Source organism: Chelonoidis abingdonii, chromosome 2 (assembly GCF_003597395.2).
Source record: "Chelonoidis abingdonii isolate Lonesome George chromosome 2, CheloAbing_2.0, whole genome shotgun sequence".
In the NCBI taxonomy this organism is placed as follows: Eukaryota; Metazoa; Chordata; order Testudines; family Testudinidae; genus Chelonoidis; species Chelonoidis abingdonii.
In genome coordinates this window covers 119,077,455-119,095,608 of record NC_133770.1, presented here as the reverse complement: position 1 = coordinate 119,095,608, position 18,154 = coordinate 119,077,455, and the positions used below count along the sequence as shown (strand labels likewise).

Below are 18,154 nucleotides of genomic sequence, written 5' to 3'. Positions count from 1 at the left end.
CTCTAGCTTGCTTGCTAGCATATATATACCTGCCCCTGGAAATTTCCACTACCTGCGTCTGATGAAGTGGGTATTCACCCACGAAAGCTCATGCTCCAAAACCTCTGTTAGTCTATAAAGTGCCACAGGATTCTCTGCTGCTTTCACATATCATGTGTGTTGCCCCTCATTGACTGAAATCTGAATCTCCCTTCCCCATCACACCACACAGTGTCACATATTCCCTTCTGCCAGTTCTATCACCCAATGGCTTTTTTTCAGTATTCTGCTTTGTCCTGCTGATTTACCCTATGCTGACACTGAAACAGTAGTTACAGAAAAGGTACTTTTTTCATTACCTCATTATAGCTAGAAGCCCAACTTTATCTCTAATCATGCTCAATCTAGACTATCGGTAGTCTCGGTGAGCCTGTTATATCTTTCGTGATGTGTTTGGCTTTACTTTGCATTGTTTTTGTTGAGTAATGTCTGGCTTTATTTCTTTCACCTAATAATATAATTATTCTATATTTTAGGAGCTTATTTGTGGTTTCTACTTGTGTTTTCCCATTCCAGGATTCCATAAACAGACCATTTGTCAGCATAATTATATTGGTTTAAATATCTGCTCTCTCTCTTTATTGCCAAGCCCAAAGCATTGACATTTTAATGTACTTGAATTTAAGTTTTCCTTCTTCTATAGGCTTGTCACGTTTTTGAGCCTTTCGGACAGCTCTTGTCTTTGCATAAAAATAATACAATGATTATGATTACATTACCAACAAATCCAAACCCTTTGCTCTCTATTGCTTTCCTGTCATTTGCTGCACTTGGACCTTGGTCCTGATGCATAGGTCTTACTGGAGCACCAGGACTGAATTTCTAGGTCTGCAGAAGGAGCAATAAGGCATTTTTAGTGCACCTGAACAGGAAAACAGCATCAGGTACAAAATATAAACTGAGGGCCAGATCCTTAGTTGGTGGAAATTGCCATAGCTCCATTGAAGCCAGTGGAGCTATGTCTCATTATACTAGCTGGGGCTCTAGCCCCTAGTCTTTCCTTTAGCCCAAAATTGATGAGCCAGCTAGTATGCTCAGTAGCTCAGCACAGTCCTGCAGGGGGAGGCCAGTTGGGATGGAGATGTGGTAAGAGCCCCACCATCCTCTGTGTGCCTGCTAGTATATGGCAGCAGGAACAGCGAAGAGTTCATGATTCCCCTTTCAAGCTCCCTTCTCAAAGCTTTGATCTCCTGCAGGCAGGATGCCTCTGAGCACTTCTGCTATAGCTCTACATATCTTGGTACCACCAGGTCAGAAAGGGGGTAATTAGCCCCATGGAATTTTTTGTTGCTTTTGCTCCATTGCAGAGGAATGTGGAGACACATGGGAGCATGAAATACACCACTACCCCCATATAACGCAACCCAATGTAACATGGATTCGGATATAACACGGTAAAGCAGCGCTCCGGGGTGGCCGGGATACGTACTCTGGAAGATCAAAGCAAATTTGATATAACATGGTTTCACCTATAACGCATTAAGATTTTTTGGTTCCCGAGGACAGCATTATATCGGGGTAGAGGTGTAATACATTTGCTGAAAAGTGTGATTATCTGTACTCTTTGGAAAACTGACTGTTCACAACTGACAGTCCAAAAACATTGCGCTGCAAGATATTTCTTCCATCTATCCCTTTCTGGATAGCACTAGATCCTTACTAGGAGACACAGTCAACTCTCCTCTATCTCTCTGTAGCTTAGTCATGATCAGACAGAGTTAAAAAGATGCAGATCGCATATCTTGCTTTTTGCCTGGTCTGCTAGCCAGGTTCTCCACCTTCTGTGGACCATGCAGGGGGAAGGGACAGGAAATCATCAGAGCAAGGAAATGATGAGGTCACTTTTCCACTGCACCCATCTGCAGCTCCCCTCTTTGGGCCTTAAGGTAGAGAAGAGTGAAAATTCCTATGGTCTGCTTCTCTCCTTCTTTCCCTATATTTCACCCCAAATGTTCCTATTTCAAGGCTTCAAACGTTGCCAAGTACACTTTGTCTGATCAGACAATATTGATATCCAGGGATCTGAAACAAACCAAGTTACTAGGACGATTTCCCCCACCTCTGCCCCCCCAAATACAAACATGAAACAAATCTTTGAGTCCTCACACATGCCACTACTCATTACAATTGACATTCTTATATTAATGGTCCCATATTAAGGTTGTTGGCTTCAGTATTTTTCTTATGCCCTTTTTTGGGTAAACATTTGGACCAGTTTTGCAATGTGCTTTGTACTTGGCCGATGCTGAGTGGACTCAGGGTATGGCTACACTAGAAATTTCAAAGCACTGCCGCGGCAGCGCTTTGAAGTGTGAGTGTGGTCGGAGCGCCAGCGCTGAGAGAGAGGTCTCCCAGCGCTGCACGTAAACCACATCCTCTACAGGTGTAGCTTGCAGCGCTGGGAGCCGTGCTCCCAGCGCTGCGGCACTGATTACACTGAGGCTTTACAGCACTGTATCTTGCAGCGCTCAGGGGGGTGTTTTTTTACACCCCTGAGCACGAAAGTTGCAGCACTGTAAAGTGCCAGTGTAGCCATACCTTCAGTTTCCATGCTCAGCGCTGCCCAGGCCTGAGCTTTAATTAGTGTTTCCATTGAAAATATTGTTTAAAATCAAATGCACAGTTTATTGGAAACTCAGTAATCAAACCCCGGCTCACCAAATTTCAGAGACATAATCAAGTGTAAGAAATATGTTGTTTTGTTGGAGTTTGCAGACAGCTGGATGGTTTCATAGCTCAGATTTTGAGATTTTTTATTTTTAATTACTGTATACCTCTATGTAACTGATAATGGTATTCGCGAGAGACTGGAAACTAAACATGTATTGTTATCCTGGCGCATGGAACCCTGTCGTTTTCATCCTTGTGCTGTCTGTGCTGCCAGCCCTTCCTTGTGCAAGTAGTTCTGATTTCCATGAGAATAATGAGGTTATTTGTGTGACTATGGGTTTTGCAGGTTCAAGCCTTAAATCAAGATTGCCACATCACTGAGGTATTTATATTTGGAGTGGATAAATGATAACATGAGCACTGTCAGAGACAGACCACGGAAGTGTTTGGATTCAGTATCTCGTGGTTACATGAAATTGATATCATGAAGAGGGACTTTGCCTGATAGACAATAGCTGAGGTGATTATTAAAACAATTAAGGATAATCAGTCATGTTAATTTACAACCTCTTTTGAATGAGAATACATTAATTCAGAATTCAGGGTCTCTGCTCTTTGCTAGAAATACGCAAGTCACAACAGCCTGATTAAAGTTTTCAGGGCCCAATCTTGATTTCATTGAAGTTAGTATTTCAATTGACTTCAGTGGGAGGAGGATCAGGTTGTGGGGATGAGGGTGGTGTGAAAGGGAGGGAAATTTTGCCCACATTTATACTTTGTGAACTGGAAGTTTCTCAGGAATGCAACTATTCAGGAAATGACTAGAAGATTTACAATCCTCAGGCTGTAATTTACAAGGCACTGAAGGATTTATAATCCAACATTTGTCCAAAATATAGAATCTCAGCAGCACTCTGAATAAGGGGTTTAATGACGATTTAGTTGTAGTCACATAATGGACAGTTCTCTTGCCATAGAATATGCTATGTACTGCATGCAGTTATTCATTGCCTCAATGACAGAGGTTTCAACCCACAAAATGCCTTTCTTCTCACCCTTGTCTCCTTTTTTGGCTAATAACTTCCAATTACCTGGCTGGGAAGCTGAACCTACCATTGCTTCCACTGCAGGTTTAAAACAAGATAATCTCCATAGCCTAAATAGATGCAAGAAAAATGAACTTTTGTTGATTTCATGATATTCAGAAAACAAATTAGAGACAGAAGACTCTCTAGAGTTATTTAAAACTAGTCTGGACAAAGCATTGTAGAAGATACTGTAGATAACAGATCTGGATTAGCCCCTCTCTGGACAGTGAGTTAAATAACCCAATAGGTTTTCTGCATCTCAAAGTTTGGTAGTCTAGAGCTTTTCCTCTGGTGTCACAAAGAGAGGGAATGCCAGAAAGGGCTTTGGAAGGGTGAAGGCCCAGCTCCAGCAAATCCACCATCCTGTGAAAGTGCTCCTGCTGGATATAGGGAGATATGGAGAGGAAGACCAGCCACTCCCCACAACATCACTTCGAGCTAACCCAAACCAAAACCTGATTGTTACAATAGTGACTCCCTCTGGATCCTCTCTGCAGCTGCTGTGGCATAACTGTGGAGACACTGGAGGGCTGGGAAGAGTGCCTTTTGTGCATAGGCCTGTGCCTCTAGGGCTAGAGTTTCTCTTTCCATAAATACTAGGCTGTGCTCCCTACCTGTTCTGCACTCCTCAGAACCCTCTTACCTGAGGCATTTAATAACTAGGAAATTCCACAAAGACAATTTGGTGGAGTTGTCTGTCTCCTCCGCCCTGCTTCTGCCTGTGCCACGGTGAGACAGAGTGATCTATGAACCTATCAATTAGCCCTTCTATATCATCATGGGTTCTCCAATTCAGTGCATCTGTGGAATTTTTTAACACATTGTATATGGGCAGGAGGAGAGAGAGGGAGAGAGAATACAGAAAAACCTGACTTTTCGAATGATGGTTTACAGCACTACTGATTTCTTCGTACATAAGACAAATGTGCCCATACGTACAACTCAAGTAACTGATGTCTGTGAGGCAGGAGCTGTCAGATTTTTGCTGAATTAACCAGAACACAGTATAAAGGAATTGGGGTGAAAAGTAACATGTTTTAGTCCAAAGACATTTGTTTTACTGTTTGTTTAAAATTTAAATAGATGCAGCTGTGTAGTAATCAGAGTTTAAATTACTTATTAGTAGCTACAAATTGCAAAACCTAAATAAATTCAAACTTAATCATTGTTATCGGCAAGACAAAATATATGCAAGTATTTCCGAAGTGTAACACTCAGGTAACTGTCAACGGGAGGTATAGTCTATGCAGAAAGGCACCAAACAGGATGAAACACTTAGACAGCAGATTGCAAAAGCAAATTATAAATGGCTTATGGGAGAAAAGTAATCAAGCAAAATAAGAGTTATTTCCCAGAGACCACAATGAAAACATAAGACATTTCCACTAGAACTGTGCACTTTTAACTCCGAAGACTTGTGCCAACCTAGTTTCTGGTTTTGCTTCATGTGGATTCTTGGCTGTTCTGCTTCACTTTTAAGTTTTAGGTTCAAACCCAAAGCAAAAACTAGCTGATGGCCTGACAAGTTTTTCCTGGTGTCCAGATGAAACCAGGCAAAACCACTGGATTTCTAATGGCTTCCACCCAAAACCATAGATCTGTTGAGGTTCACTCCAGACTCTCCCCAAGTTTGATCAAAAGGTTCATCAGTCTCAGTGACCCTTTCAGCACACCTGACACACATTCTGAGTTTGTAACAAAAGCTGCATTTATGGAAGTTGTACTGCAGTAATTATGTGGCCCAGTGGCTAGAGCATTGGATTGGAACTTAGGGGCCTGGGTTCTATTCCCAGTTCAAATTACATGAATTTCCTGTGCCTTTGTTTCCACATCTGTAAGATGGGGATAATGATACTGACCTCTTTTGTAAAGCATTTTGAGATCTACTGAATAAAAACGTAATGTGAGAACTAGATAGACAGTACTAAACTTTAATTGATACCAGTACACTCATTAAGGAACTGCCATATAACGGTAATGCCACTACAAGTAGCCCTTGTGTGTATGATTTCAGACATTACTTATATTGTAGGTTGAGGTATTTTATGTCTGATTTAATGTTATCAAAGACTTTTCAGCTATGAACACTTCCATTGTATAACAGAAATCTCTTTCCTGGAGCAATAAACCACCTTTATGATTGTCCAGTACCTAGGTAGATGAGCTTACTGATGAAGTCGTTAGATTTCTGGTTATGGAGGCAGATAGCAGGCAGACCCAGGGGATCTTTCTCTCTTTTAAGTCTGGACAGGTGCTTTGCATCCAGAAACTATTAATTATTTTTTTCTCTGAGTAAAACATTTTATTACTCTGACAAAAATGCCACCACCTGTATTTTATTTAATTATTTGCTTCATTGATTTATAGAGTGCTTATTAATGTAGCAACTAAATCATCTTGTTACTCAGAAGGATGCCTGGTCTTCATAACTATGTACAGGTTTTTAGATGCATCTGAATTTAATATTTAAAAACTAGTTAAAGTGATCTTTAGGGTTTTTATTATAATTAATTATTTTTATTGTACCAGAAAAGCAAGCTATTCTTTATTTATCAACCAAATTCAGGCTTTAGGGACAAATTCTGTGGTGACAAAAAATACCACCACCTAAATCAGAATAACAAATAAAAGCAAAAATAAAATGGGGGTGGAAATGAGAGGAGAAAAAACAGACAACAAAGGACAGCTCAGCGAGCGAGAGAGAAATGGACAGAAAAGTGGAGAGTGGAGGGAAGTGTATTGGGACATGACCTAATGGTCGGGTGAGTCTCCTTTGCCCAATCCTTCACAGATGTTCAGAGTTTTATAGGACTCTTCTCCTATTGCTGAAGCCTTATTTGTGGGTTTGCCAATATGGCAAGAGCATTGCATAGGTTGGGTAAGAAAGGGAAACCATTTCAGTGATTAGCAGAGTGTGATGTAGCATTTTCAGATTTGAAAAAGGCTCTGGTGACTGCGCCTGTCTTGGCCTATCTATGTTTCAAAACCCCTTTTCATATTGGTCACAGCTGCTAGCTTATAGTTTGGGGTCAGTACTGACATAGGAACCCAAAGAATTTAGGGTGGTGGCTTATTACAGCAAAAGTCTTTTCCGGAGAGAAGTTATTGCACCACCCAAAAGGAACTACTGGCACTGGCTACATCCATAGAACACTTTCACCAATATTGGTATGGGAGGAAGTTTGTGGTCAGGACAGACCATGCTTTCCTGCAATAATTCTTTAGATTCAGGAATCCTGAGGGCAACTTGCCAGGTGGTTGGAAAAACTGCAGTGCTGTGATTTCAGTCTCACACAGGCCTGGACATGAGCATGGTAATGCTGATGCCTTGTCCAGATGGCTTTGTTGGGCAGTTAATTGCAGATGCTGCCCTAAGCAGGATAGCAAGGAATTGTTTGCTCAACGGAATGAGTGTGCTGAGAAGGAGATGGCTGTCTCCTCTCTTCCCATAATTTGCCAAAATGTTCCTGGTTCATCCACTAAAACAATGCATGTGGGGTGGTAGAAGCAGAATTCAGAGCAACTAAAGCTTCCCACAGAGAGGATCCTAGTATAAAAATAGTGTGTGACAGGAAAATCATTTGGGCACCTAGAAAGATGCCTCAGAATACCACAGTGAAAACTTTCTGGTCACAGGGGGACAGCTTGTACTTTTAAGATGAAGTATAGTATAAGAGATGGAAAAAACCTGTGCCAAAGTATTCAAGTCTTAGAATTAATCTACTGTACATTTTTTAGATTATAGGAATGGTTCACAACTTTTTTTTGTTGGCATCTCCAAAACCGAGTTCTGGGGAGTTGGCCAGTTCTGCATAGCTTCCGTTTTCTTTGTCAGTGAAAATTCCCCCTTTGCTGTTTGTGTGTCCAAAATAAATTACCTCTTTTTTGAAACAATTCATGTTTCCTTGGGTTCAGTTTCACTTTGGCAGCATTAAGCTTATCACAGACCACTTGTAAATGTATCAATTCTTGTTCAAAAGTTTTAGCATGCAGCCAGATACCATATAGATATAACAAACAGACTAAGAGCAGCATGCTGTGCAATACACTTTCCAATGTGACTGGTGCATTGCACAAGCCAAAAGCCATCACTTTAAATGATCACAGGCCTTATACCCTGCTATGAAAGCAGTCTTTTCCCTGTCCTTTGGATCCACTTCCACTTGCCAATACCCATTTTTAAGATCCAGTGTGGGAAAACCAGATTGAACCTGCTACAATATTCCAGATGTCATATGGTCATGGTAATTTAGTTTTCTATTGACCACACGTAATCTGATGCTTTTTTGTGTATGAAGGTCCTGTGGTTTCTTCTACCATATTAAATTAGCGAAGAAGTCCAAGAGATGTCTGCATTGTACTTCAAACATTTGCATCATTTTAATATTTGTCTTACATGTAATGTATCATTTAAAAATGTTTTTTACATAATGACTTGTTGTTAGAGTGAATGGGTGAAATTCTGGTTCCCTGAAGTAAGGCCTTGTCTCCATGGTTCATTAATCTGCCTTAGAAGGGTGTAACTTCTCGTGCACACTTGCGTGTTATGCACTAACTGGCCCGTGAGGACTCTGCTGGAGTGCACTGAAAGTTTTCCTTGTGCACGTTGATGTGGGACTATATTAACTTTCACTAGGGATCTTTTAGTGCACACCAGGAGGATCCACACAGGCCAGTTAGTGCATAACATGCTAGTGTTTACTAGAATTTGCACCTCATTAGTGTGGACTGATACACCTTGTACAAATGACCCTGAATGATTTCAAGTGGCCAGGATTTCACTCAGTCTCTTTCCAGTTGGTCATCTTATGCCAGATATATTTTTGTGATGATTGTTATGGTTGCAATATAATTTTCTTTATTTCTTGGAGAAATAGTAATTCCTTCTCTACTGCGTGACACTATATTTCTACATTCTCTGTATGAAGTAGTATTACACTTCCTCAGTAACGCTACAATATCTTTTTGGGGGAGTTTGAGTATGAGTTATGCCTAGAGAAACAGCCATTGCCATGTTTAGTGGTAGGAAATCTATCAAGGTCATTCTTTAGATTGATTTTTAGGGAACAGAGTTTCTTTGGTATCAAGACAGATTATTTTTAGAGAGCTTGTGAAGCTGACTGCACTAACAACTGAAAGCTGCTTTCCAACATTCCCAACCTCAGCTTTTTCTTTCCTCTTATGCCCACTGGACCAGCACATCTCATTGTCAGTCTGGAAGTGGTTGGAAATCCTTTTTCTTAACAGTTTTTAAATCCAGTTCTGGATGGCTGGCTTCCTTCTGAACTTCTCCTCACCTTTCATGGTCTCTGAAGAATTCAACAATTTGTTAAAAATGTCATTAGCTGAGGAGCTGGGAAAAGACGGTTTTTCTGTAAGTGAATGTTGCCTGGTTAAAGACCGTGTAGTATTAGGGATAAAACTGCAAAATTTCAGCTTCTTTGTTTTTTCCAAAAATAATGAAGTAATTGTCAAAATGAGTAGATTTATAGAATAGGAATGTTACAGTAAAGCCTTGACAAAACTTTTGTTTCGTTGTAGTGACATGTAAATAACACTAGTCTCTGTGACTTTTTCTTTTCATCTTTCTAGTTACACAAGTATATATACTTTTTTTACTTTAAAATGAAATCTCTTCATCATGAACTATGTAACATTACTGATCATTAGCCTTCATTCCAAACAGTTAAAGCAGTTTGTAATTTTCATCTGTTACTGTGAATTTTAAACACTGAGTTTACTGTTACAGAATACTAAAAGAATTAAGCTGTAATTGTGTTTGCCATGAAGAGTGACTAATTAGATTAGAATAAAAACTGGGAAATAAATAGAGGCAGAAAAAAATAGTGAGGGCTGCTTCTTATTTTCATTTGGGTGAATTATCTTCTCCCCCTCTCTCCCCTCGACTGAATGTGTATTCTGACAATTGTGTGAAAGAACTGCTGATGAGGGGAAGGGAGAAATTGTTCCTTTCTTGCAGGAATAGGGGGCAAAAACACACAACACCATGAAAGCACAATAGGAGGCGGCCATGGGGGGAGGGAAACTGTGAGGTTCCTTTTGCGGAGGTTTCCTTACATGGTTACCATTGAGGAGGGCAGGGGTTACCCCCTACCCTGCAGAACCAGACACTGCATTTACTCCTTAGCAGATTTAAGGTGGGATAGTGGGGCTATGTGCCCCTAACCTGCAATCTGCCTAGGATCTGTGGCATGGGGTGATGGTACCAAGGAATCAGCTGTCACTACCCTGCTAGTGAGAATGGGGAGCTCCCCTCCGTATATAGATCCTCTCAAAGAATTCACCCTCCTCATTATATCGCTAAAATATTTCTCTTATGAGCTAAACAGTGTCATATATATGTTAGCATTAGTGACCACTAATAAGGAGTTTAACAGAAACTGAATAGAAAGAAGCTAGATTGTGTAGGGTCAGATTATTTCATTTTATTTTAAAATAACTTTTCTTGAAACATGCAGAGCTTTCCTTATCTGTCAGATAGCACAGTTTGTATAAATTACTGTATTTACAGCTGCTACAGTCCTTAAATCTTTCTGCCTGTATGTTATGACCCTATTAGTTTTATACTGTATTAGTTAGTCTCAGATGCAGAAGGATTCTGCAGCAGGTGCATTTTTGCCTGAGCTAACATTCAGTCTTGATATTTTGTTCCTGCATTACTGGCTTTTTGTTAAGTAAGGGGAAGGGAATGTGCATCTCCTTCACTCTTGTAACCTTATTGCTAGGGTATTTTTGTTGTTGTTGGGTTTTTTTAATGCATTGCTGTTATTGTGGCATTAGATGAATAAGTCTTAAATCCAAAAGAATGTTTGAGACAGTTGGGCATATATGAAAATAAACGGTGATTCCAAATGGCAAGAGTCATTTGTCATTAGTGATATATAGGCAAAAAGAGAGATTGTGCAGAGTGAATGGAAATTGGAGACCAACATATTCCATTCCTGGCAAGCAAACAGGGTGTTTCAAGCAAGTACCTTGCTCTGCCAATATTTGGAACTTAACTACAAACAATGAATCTTTGTGTAAAGTGAACTTCAAGTTCCTCTCCCATCTCTGCCCCTACCCCAAGATAAAGGTATCATGGACATATTTCCTGGAGACCCTCCTTCTGATACCTCTCCATCTTTACCAATTATCTGTGAAATCACAGGTTTATTCTTTTTATGCTCCTCACGCATCCCCAGAAAGGAAAGGCCACTTTTTCATGCATTCCTCTGCTCAGCCTAATAGCATGCAGACATTGTGCAGTGTTCTGCATAGCCGATAGAATGAACTGATCAGTGCTTTACTCCCTTTGCCAAGGCAAACTCAGTGTTTAGCTCCAAGAAAACATCTTGCTCTATGAGGCTCAGTAGGGAGAATTTCTTGAGAAAGGGATGCAGGCATAGGGAAACTAGGGGCTGGTCTACACTACGGGGGAAAATCAATTTTAGATACGCAACTTCAGCTACGTGAATAACGTAGCTGAAGTCGAATATCTAAAATCGATTTACTCACCCGTCCTCACCGCGTGGGATCGATGTCCGCTGCTCGCCATGTCGATTCCGGAACTCTGTTGGGGTTGGTGGAGTTCCGGAATTGATATAAGCGCGCTCAGGGATCGATATATTGCGTCTCATCTAGACACAATATATCGATCCCCGAGCAATCGATTTTAACCCGTCGATACGGCGGGTAGTCTAGACGTGGCCTGGGGAGTGTACCCAGCCAGGTGGGAGAGAGCTCCAGCCATGTGGAATGCTCAACATTCCATGGGATATGGTAAGGGAATCATTGGGTGGGACCTACACATACAAGTTCAAAGAAGAAGGAGATAAGACCATATTCCCCAAGGAGGTGGGAAAGAGAGGATGTGCTCCCCTTTTCAAGCCCAAAGTCCCTTCCTGCTTCCTAACTCTTTGGTTTTCCTTCTTAATGTTTCTTTTTTTCCCCAATGCCTGATTAGATTATTCTAAAACTTTCTGCAAGTTGCTCAAAACCAGAACTAGTTTGATTTCAAGTGCAAAAAATATAGTTGATGTTAGTACAAAGCTTGAAAAATCCAAACCCTTCCCCTAACAAAGAGTAGAAAATTTTTCCTATAGGTCTTAAGACACTATCAATTTCTGCAAAACTTAAGCTTTCATTGTTATATTTAAAAAAAATATTAATTCTTGAGCTCTTATGGCTGTGAAACAGAACCTTTCAAAAGTGAACCAGTGCTGTGCTGTCTTTCTGAGTTTGCCGAGACAACTCCAGTACCTCTGCTGCTACTCCTAGCTTTGCCCAGGTGACCGTCTTGTGGGCAGCAGTGATGCTGAAAAGAATCACATCAGTTTTAGTGTTACCAACTTCCACAGTTTTATCATGAGTCTTGTGATATTTGATATTTTACTTAAAGCCCCAACTCCTACAGTAATGTGAATATGAGAATAGCTTGGTTTCCTTTTTTAAGGTAAATTTCTACCCCTCATGGTTGCAGACATGGTTGCAGAAAATATTACCCCTAAGTGCTCAAAAATAAAACCGCAAATATATTTAAAATCTTGTGATTTTTGTGGGCCTGTGTTATGATTTTGAATGCCTGGGGTTGGCACTACTGCATTTTCACTCTGCTGATTTCTGGGGGAAACTTCTAGTAGCATCAGAGGTAGGTACTGAAGTTCTTTATAGGGGAGGAAAATCTCAGCAATGAAAAATCTTCCCCATTACAATGGTCAGGAAGCTGGAGGAAGGGTTTAATAGTAAAGACATCCCTCCACTCCCCTCAAAGCAGCCAGGAGGATGGGAAGTGGGTACAGTAGTAGAAACATCCCTCTCACACCCAAGCAGCATCTGGGTCACTGGTTAGAGGAAGAAATGGACATACTTTTGCCCCAACAGCCTGAAGATTCTGGAGTGGGGAAATGAGGGAAGAGAAATAACTCCTTTTAAGCTGGCAGAGCAAGGGGCTGCAGATTTATCAGACACCTGCAAACCAGGAGTTAATATGAAAAATAAATTCCCTAAGCAGAGTCCAGGGTCAGCATCCTCCCCCTTCCCTGCAACTATAGACAGAGTGGGACGTGGACTTTTTACCAGAATGTTTCCCTGGATCTCACTGATGCCTCTCCCTCATTTTCCTATCACCCACCAGCTAGTATGTATCTGGTACTATTTTAAATACCAGTGTGGGAAATTTGTAGTGTGTGTGCATTGAAAAATGTTTTATTACACATCATCGGCAGTATTGTCCACATTTTGCTTCTCATTGACTGTGAGAATGCCCAGAGCAATGATGACTCAGAATGTTAGGTTAGAAGGGAAGAGTTTACCATTCCTTTATTTTTGCTGCCATTTTTATCCTTCTTGCTTATCTTAAGCTTTCTCCTATGGCTCCTATCTGCATGTCTGTGTGTGGCCTATTGCTGCCCTTTTTTCTATACCCCAGAGATCTACCTTCTCCTGAAACTATTATCAGTTCTATTAATGTAATTAGGCTGCAAGATACGATGTAACACTAAACTAATAGCTTATTCTAGTGGGAAGAGGCATAATATTCATATCACCTTATCTTAAGACACACTATTTAAATTGTGTTATGTTTATGTTATATGAACCTTTTATAGCCCTGTCTAATTGCATGGAACTCAATGATGGAATAGTCAGTGCAGAATTTGACCTCACTCTTTTATATTTGTAACAAAATGCTGTTGTCCAAGTTAAAGATTTTTCCTCAGACATTTTGCTTTCTCTTTTCCTTACAGGCTAAATACACTGGTCTTATTTTCTACCATGAGGGCTGGCCACTGTGCATCCATGAAAAAGTGGTAGTACAGTTAGCATCTCTTCACAGAGTCCGTCTGAGACCAGGGGATTTCTACTTACAAATTCTTCCGGCTGGGAAGCAGTCAACAAAGCTAGTTTTAAAATGCCTCTCCCAACATGGACGAGGAATGGAAGAAGTTATTGTACCTGAAACCATGTATGGATGTGTTTTTACAGCAGAATTTTTGGAAAATGTAAATTGTGAAAGGGAGAGTGTTCCCTTGCAAAGCTGTTTACTTACAACTGGCCCAGCTGTATATAGAACACCTTGGAAGAATATAGTGAATCCTATCTTTGTCCCTACAGCTGAAACAATCCTGCATAATTATTCCAGTAGCCCTCTCCTCGATCAGTTAATCAGCAATAATACTGATGTGAAAACAATGACACAGACCATGGAGAGCAATAGTTCACATGACAGCTCCACTTCTAATGATACTGGCTCTACTGTTATAGAAGCAGCACTTACCGATAATCATGGAAACCAAGGGAGTGAAGTGTATAGTCCAGTTCATACTGCAGAAAGTAGGGCTGAGGAGAGCAAAGGAGAGTACATAGATCTCAGCACGTTGACTAAGGAGTGCCCCAGCATGATAGAGAGGGTTTTACCACAGGCCACTGAGCCTGAAATGACACCTGAAGTATTAAAAGGTGGCGCGTTATCACCCATAACGGAGAGAAAGAACAGCATCAAAAGCATAACTTTCAGCACGGATTTGAGCAGCCCTTGTCCAAGAAGACGACAACTCAGGGATTCTTCATATTTTGAGACAAGGCGCTTGTTTAGAAAGTCATACATGGAAGCTTTGCAAAACCCAATGAATCTTGGTTCCAGCTCAGAGGAGTCAATTGTAGAAGAGGAGACTTCAGACCAGACGGTGGACTCATGTGAAGTGAATGATGACTTGAGAATCTCTGAGAGCAAATCTCGTGAGAAACAAATTGAGAAGAAAGATTCTCTTGCTGATAGACTTGCACCAAAGAAGGAAACAACAGAGGTCATAAGGCCTGAAGATTGTTCACAGGCCTCAGAAAAACTGCCTATGCCTCATGAAACTTTCTCAGTAGCAGATTGCAGGGCTGGACCGAGAAGGTCTCGGTCTTTAGATAGGTCACATAAGAGTTCACATGGTAAGGATCATAGTCCAAGGCTGTTCTCAGATAGTTCAGCAAGTGCAAACCCTAAAAAGCTCTTAAATGGACATGCTTTAAGACTGGGGAAGTTTGACTCCAATGGTCATTTATTCATTACTATAAAAAGCAACAGATGCAACAAGGAGAATGAAGGTAAAAAACAAACTACAACATGGATTTTATTTTTTATAAAATCTTTAGCTTGCCTGTGTCAACATATATAAACTTTGTACATAAAATTACTTTTTTTTCTGCTTTCCGAGCTCAGATTTAAAGCACAAATAGCAGTGACATCAGTGTTTTATTATTTCACATCTATTTTACTGCTGTTTTAATACTTTAAATAAATTTATTTTATTGCCATTGCTTTAAGATATACTTTTCAGAATGCTTTGTATATTCTGCTTTTAAAAAAATTGATCAGAGATCAACAAAAAACCTGCTTGAAACATGTATGAAATTCTGTTCTCAGTTAATCCCATGTAATGTCTTTGGAGTCAGTTGGCGTTTTACAGATGTTACCAAAAGCATAGATGCTGGGCATGTAGTGAAGGTCTGGAATTTATCCTCTATACTTTGTTTTTATAGCATTAAAAACAACTCAAGTTACTTTTCCTGTGGTTTGAATCAGTACAAAAAAAATCAACTACCTTTAAATGCAAATTGTCAATGGAGAAGTAAGTGTTAAATAGCTGTGAAATGCAGTCCTGAGAACACCATGAATACCACCTTTCAGATGAAACAGTCATTATCCCAGAGTAACCTTTGCCCTCCCAAACTAAGTTATCTGAGCCTGTTTTTCAAATAAGGGAAAGTGTGTAGTTAGTTATAGCAAACATGGTATTGAATTACAAATAGTGTGCAACAAATTTTTAATGGTTGTTGATAGACTCTTACAAGACTGCTTCTATGTAATGTAATGGCATTTAAACAACAGAGAAACTTCATAAATGTGTGATCTTTTCTCATCTGCAGCATTTCTTTGTTCTTATATTTCAGGTAATGTATTTATCACAATGTCAACTTTATCTTCAAACGTGAATCAAGCCACAATAAGAATATAAAAATGTCAGTCAGTGGGCCAGAATGTGCCATAAGCTTTTAAGTAAAATTTCCTATTGGCTTCAGTGTGGAGTTCTGCTTAAAAATTGTCATGTTATGGTCAACTGATTTTAAGATTGGCAGCAGAGGTGACAGAGGCCACAGATTCAGCTTCTGGGAGTTAGTTTTATTTTTTCCTCATTTAGAGTTCAGAGGTTATGCTTGCAAGTCTAAGGGAAATGCAGAAGTTGTCATTATTTATTTATTTAGAAAGGAATCATTTCTAAGACAAAATCCTCTTTAAATATTTATTTATTTGCTCAGCATCGTAGCAAGACAATGGGGGTTTGTAGTATATAATTTTTATTAGCATCTTGAGCTATGCTAGAGGTGTTTCTGGACAGAGATTTCCTCTTCCCCCTGCTCTCCTCCCCCTCCAAGTTCCAGTTTGTGTGATGAGAAATCTCAGATGATTTCACAGCTTCTGAACAGGGCATTTGCCACTGGTGATTTCCAGATTCTGTTAATCTACTGGTGTTGTTTTATTCTGTAATGCCATGGGTTAGCACCTAAGATAATGTGGGATAACGTCTTGAAAATTTGGAGTACAAGTACTGAAACTGGGAACACCCTGCTATTGTGTTTTTATAGTCTTTGAGTGAGAAGGCTGCTGGGTTTCACCAGTCGTTCTTTCAGTGAACAATTTGATTTAATTAATATCCAAATCACAGTGAGGTAGCTGTGTTAGTCTGTATCCATAAAAACAATGAGGAGTCTGGTGGCACCTCAAAGACTAACAGATTAGTCCATTAGTCTTTAAGGTGCCATCGGACTCCTTGTTTCTGACACAATCTGTATTCATGGTGATGTATATCAATGGTATCATAGCTAGGATTAATGGTTTACACTAGGATATAGAGCCATGTTTTGTAAAAACTGACAATGGTATCAAAAAGCCAAATCTTGATCTAACTTTACATTGCTGTAAGCGCTTGCAAGCCTCTGATGATGACATACACTGGCTCTACATCATGTTGCTTTATCCTCTGAGTGCTGGAGCCTTGTTTAGATGGGAGATCACAGAGCTGCATGACAGGTAGAGATGGAGAGCTCATGCTCCAGGGCGGTAGCAAAACTTGTGTATTTCCAGGAGCATAGGGAGCAGGTTTAGGCTGAGGTCTCTTCCATCTCATCTTCCAGTTAGCTTGGGAAGTTCCATGGGAGATTTTTTGCTACTTTCTATCTTAGTTGCTAGTGGGGCAGGAGAGTTTATCTTTGACCTGGTGGCCTTGTCTTCATTCTCTGGCTGAACAGAGCTGTCCTCATGAAGCATGGCTCATCCACTCCCTCTGTCTGTCTGTCAGTCAGGTGGAATAGTCTCTGCTCCCCCAGGATAACAGGGCTGGACTGCCTCCCCTTGCGTTTTTCCCTGGCCTGTTCCAATTGCTATACATGGCAACTGGCAAAGTGGAGTCACACTTTCTGCTTAGGGAAGGGCAGACTCCTAAGTCTGGCTCCCTCAGGGTTTGCGTTTGTCCCTATGGCTGCGGAACCTAGGTGGGGCAGCAGAGATCCTGAAGACTTCTTAGCATATATGCAAAGATAGAGAGAGAGTTAAAACTTTCTCAGCAGAGTGATTTTAATATGTTTTATGGGAAGAGATGATTTCTACCTCCTCTTCATCAGTTGGAAGAAGGAATAGACCAGCAACCATAGATAAAGTACTTTCAACCAGTTACATCCCAGAAAGCATAGAAATGATGCCATTATAAACTATTCTAAAATATAAACCTATGTTCCATGCCTTGCTTTCAGATTAGTGGTTCCTCTGAAAACGCAGAGCCCAATCCTGCACAGTGCTGCGCACCCTCAGCTGACATTGCACCTAGTGAAAGTTTAGAGGGTTCAAGCACCTTGCATATTTTTCAGCTGTGACACACCCTTGGCATTAATATCCCTGCAAAGTCCTGCAGAGACAGTTGCAGCCATCTGCCAGTCTCAATGTCTCTGAACATTTCCAAATAAATAACCTGAGCCAGTTCTTCAGCTGTTGTAAATCCGCTTCATTGATGTTAATAGGGGCTATGATGGTTTCTACCAGCTGAGCAACTGTCCCACGTGTATAGTGGTGGTGTTTTGGCTAACGCAATTTTCAGATTTATTTTTTATTGCTTCTCATGACTGCCAGGGGCCACTAGTGCTGTGCACAAGAGCTGAGAGCAGGGAGATTGCCTCCTGTTGGCTCTCCAGTGAGAAGAAGGAACAGCCTGACTTGAATGTCTGGAGGTGAAGAGTATAGTAGGGAGGCTGGAGCTGTGGTGGTTGTAGGGACAGGAACAGGGACTGGAACTGGGAATGGGGAATAAGAGCAGAAGGGGAACAGACATAGGAGCCTGGGGAGGATAGGAACAGACTGGAGCCAGGGACAGAAGGAT

At 40.7% G+C, this 18,154-nt stretch overlaps 1 protein-coding gene across 5 annotated transcripts in view; it reads left to right on the top strand.

Annotated features, from left to right (window-relative positions):
- The window catches only part of PLEKHG4B (pleckstrin homology and RhoGEF domain containing G4B), a 162,212-nt gene that overhangs the window by 70,695 nt on the left and 73,363 nt on the right, over window positions 1-18,154 (top strand). For all 5 annotated transcript variants that reach the window (XR_004371704.2, XM_032765553.2, XM_032765554.2 and 2 more), the window contains one exon: window positions 13,484-14,831. Coding sequence is in view for 4 of the 5 variants with exons in the window: in XM_032765553.2 (XP_032621444.1) it covers window positions 13,484-14,831 (1,348 nt within the window). In the remaining variant the exon portion in view is untranslated. The remainder of the gene's footprint in view (window positions 1-13,483; window positions 14,832-18,154) is intronic.